The 2,146-nt window shown below is 67.5% G+C and overlaps 1 protein-coding gene across 1 annotated transcript; it reads left to right on the forward strand.

Annotated features, from left to right (window-relative positions):
• Positions 1-520: 520 nt before the first annotated feature.
• Positions 521-2,044, forward strand: EMIHUDRAFT_119597 (hypothetical protein; the record flags this gene model as incomplete). The annotated part of the gene is made up of 3 exons (XM_005766615.1): positions 521-731; positions 767-1,520; positions 1,555-2,044. 3 exons carry the CDS (start codon positions 521-523, stop codon positions 2,042-2,044), a joined length of 1,455 nt encoding a protein of 484 aa, XP_005766672.1.
• Positions 2,045-2,146: the final 102 nt, after the last annotated feature.

Genomic DNA, 2,146 nt, shown 5'->3' on the forward strand with positions numbered 1-2,146 from the left:
CACCCTAGCGTTGCTTGCAGCCCATGTTTGCAAGGCGGGCGCGCTCTTCGGTGTTGCTCTCTCTCTCTCTCCAGTGTATGTAGCTCTTACGAACATACCCGTAGGTGAACTGCTGACAGGGTTTGCGATGAGGAGCGATCCGAACGTGGTATTCGGGTGATCAGATCACTACCGCCGAAGCGCAAGCGCTATTTTACAACAAAACTCCTCGCACAGATGCACTCCATCCAACCAAGAAAGAAGACCTTTCGCAAAAGCATGGCGACGCTGCCTCTTTGCGCCGCTGGCGACGCTGTCTCCGTCTCGGCGGGTCTCCGTCGTACGGAGGCTGCCGCCCATGCGAGTCGCATCGGCGGCCGAGACGAGACAGCGTCGCCAGCGGTGCAAAGAGGCACAGCGGCGACGATTTTTTGCGCGTTTTCTTGTCGCCCGAGACTGCTCGACGGCCCAGGCCCCACGCTAGGGCACGCACGGCACCCTCGCCACAGGATTTAGCTCGCCACGACACAACAGTGTGTGTATGTGCTCCGCCGCCGCCGCCGTGCTATCCGTCGCCACGACCTCTGCCCCTCGCCTCTCGCGCCGCGTCGCGGTCATCGGCGGCGGCAGCGCCGGCGTCGTGACCGCGCGCTTCCTCAAGCGTGCTGGCCACGACGCCACCATCTTCGAGTCAGGCTCGACGGTTGGAGGCGTGTGGGCAGACAACCCGACCAACGACGTGGTGTACAAAGGTCTGCACACCAATCTGCCCACGGTCGTGATGCAGTCTCCCGACCTCGACTTTGCCTCCAGCGGTGCCTTCCCTACATCACCAAGGAGATGCTGGGACAGTACATCGAGGCGTACGGGCGCGAGTTCGGGCTGCTGCAGCTGGCCACCTTTGGCGCGACGGTGACGCGCGTCGCGCCCGCCGCGAGCGAAGGCGCGCCTCGGTGGACGGTCGAGTGGACGGTCGACGACGTGGCGCACTCGGACGTCTTCGATGCCGTCGTCGTCGCCACCGGTCACTACAACAAGCCGTACATGCCGTCGCTGCCGGGCGAGGAGAACTGGCTCGCGGGCGACGCGGCACGCCGCATCACCCATTCGCTGCATTACGATGACCCCGACGACTTCCGCGGGCAGAGCGTGCTCGTCGTCGGCGGCCGCTCCTCGGGGGTCGACATCGCGCGGATGCTCTACGGTGTCGCGGAGTGGGTGTATGTGCTAGAGAAGAAGTGCACGAGCGCAACCACGCACGCGGCGGAGGCGGTGACGCACGTGCCGCTCGGCACGCGCCTCTGCCGCAACGGCCGCCTCGCCGCGCCCCGCGGCGGCGGCGGCGGCGGCGGCGAGGAGGAGGAGGAGGTTGAGGGTCCGCCGGTGACGAAGGTGGTGCTCGCGACCGGCTACGTCTACTCCTTCCCCTTCCTCGACGAGACGGCCTGCGGGCTGACCTTCGAGGGGGAGCGGTTCGTGACGCCGCTCTACCAGCACTTCATGGACGCCGGGGGGGCCCTTCCCGGGGGGGTCCTAGGAATGTGTCCGGGGAGTTGTCCTGGACATGTCGCGTAGGCACGCCGCGCGGCCCACCCTCGGCTTCGTCGGCATCCCCCTCGCCGTGCCGTGCCCCATCCCCTTCTTCGAGTGCCAGGCCGCCTTCCTCGCCGAGCAGTGGGCGAAGCCCGACGCAGCGCTCCACGGCGCGGAGGCGACGGCGCGGCGCCAGGCGTGGGTCGCCGCGATGCGCGACGCCGTCGGCAGCCGCGACCAAGACCTCCACTACACCTCGACGAGCGCCCGCGGCCCAGGGACCACCTCCGCGTGGGCCTACATGCGCGAGCTGCTGCGAGCGACGCACGCGACGCGGCCGGTGGACGAGGCGGGCGATTGCTGGCTCGAGCGACCGAGCTGGGAGGCGAGGCTCACCACCGTCGAGGCGGTGTACGCCGACCGCGGCGCGCGCTACCCGAAGCTGCCGTGGGAGGACGACGCGTACCGCCGGTGCGAGTACACCGTCGACTGGGCGAGCGGCACGTGGAGCGTGGACGCGAGCAGGTGCTAGCTGGCGCGGGCAGCGGTGTTTCCGTGGCATAGTCCATAGATTATAGGCGGCGTGCGTGGAGAGAGTTCACCAGGACTCACTCTTAACGTCTTATTCAAAATG

The sequence above is a fragment of the Emiliania huxleyi genome (genome assembly GCF_000372725.1).
Source record: "Emiliania huxleyi CCMP1516 unplaced genomic scaffold EMIHUscaffold_504, whole genome shotgun sequence".
Classification (NCBI taxonomy): Eukaryota; Haptophyta; order Isochrysidales; family Noelaerhabdaceae; genus Emiliania; species Emiliania huxleyi.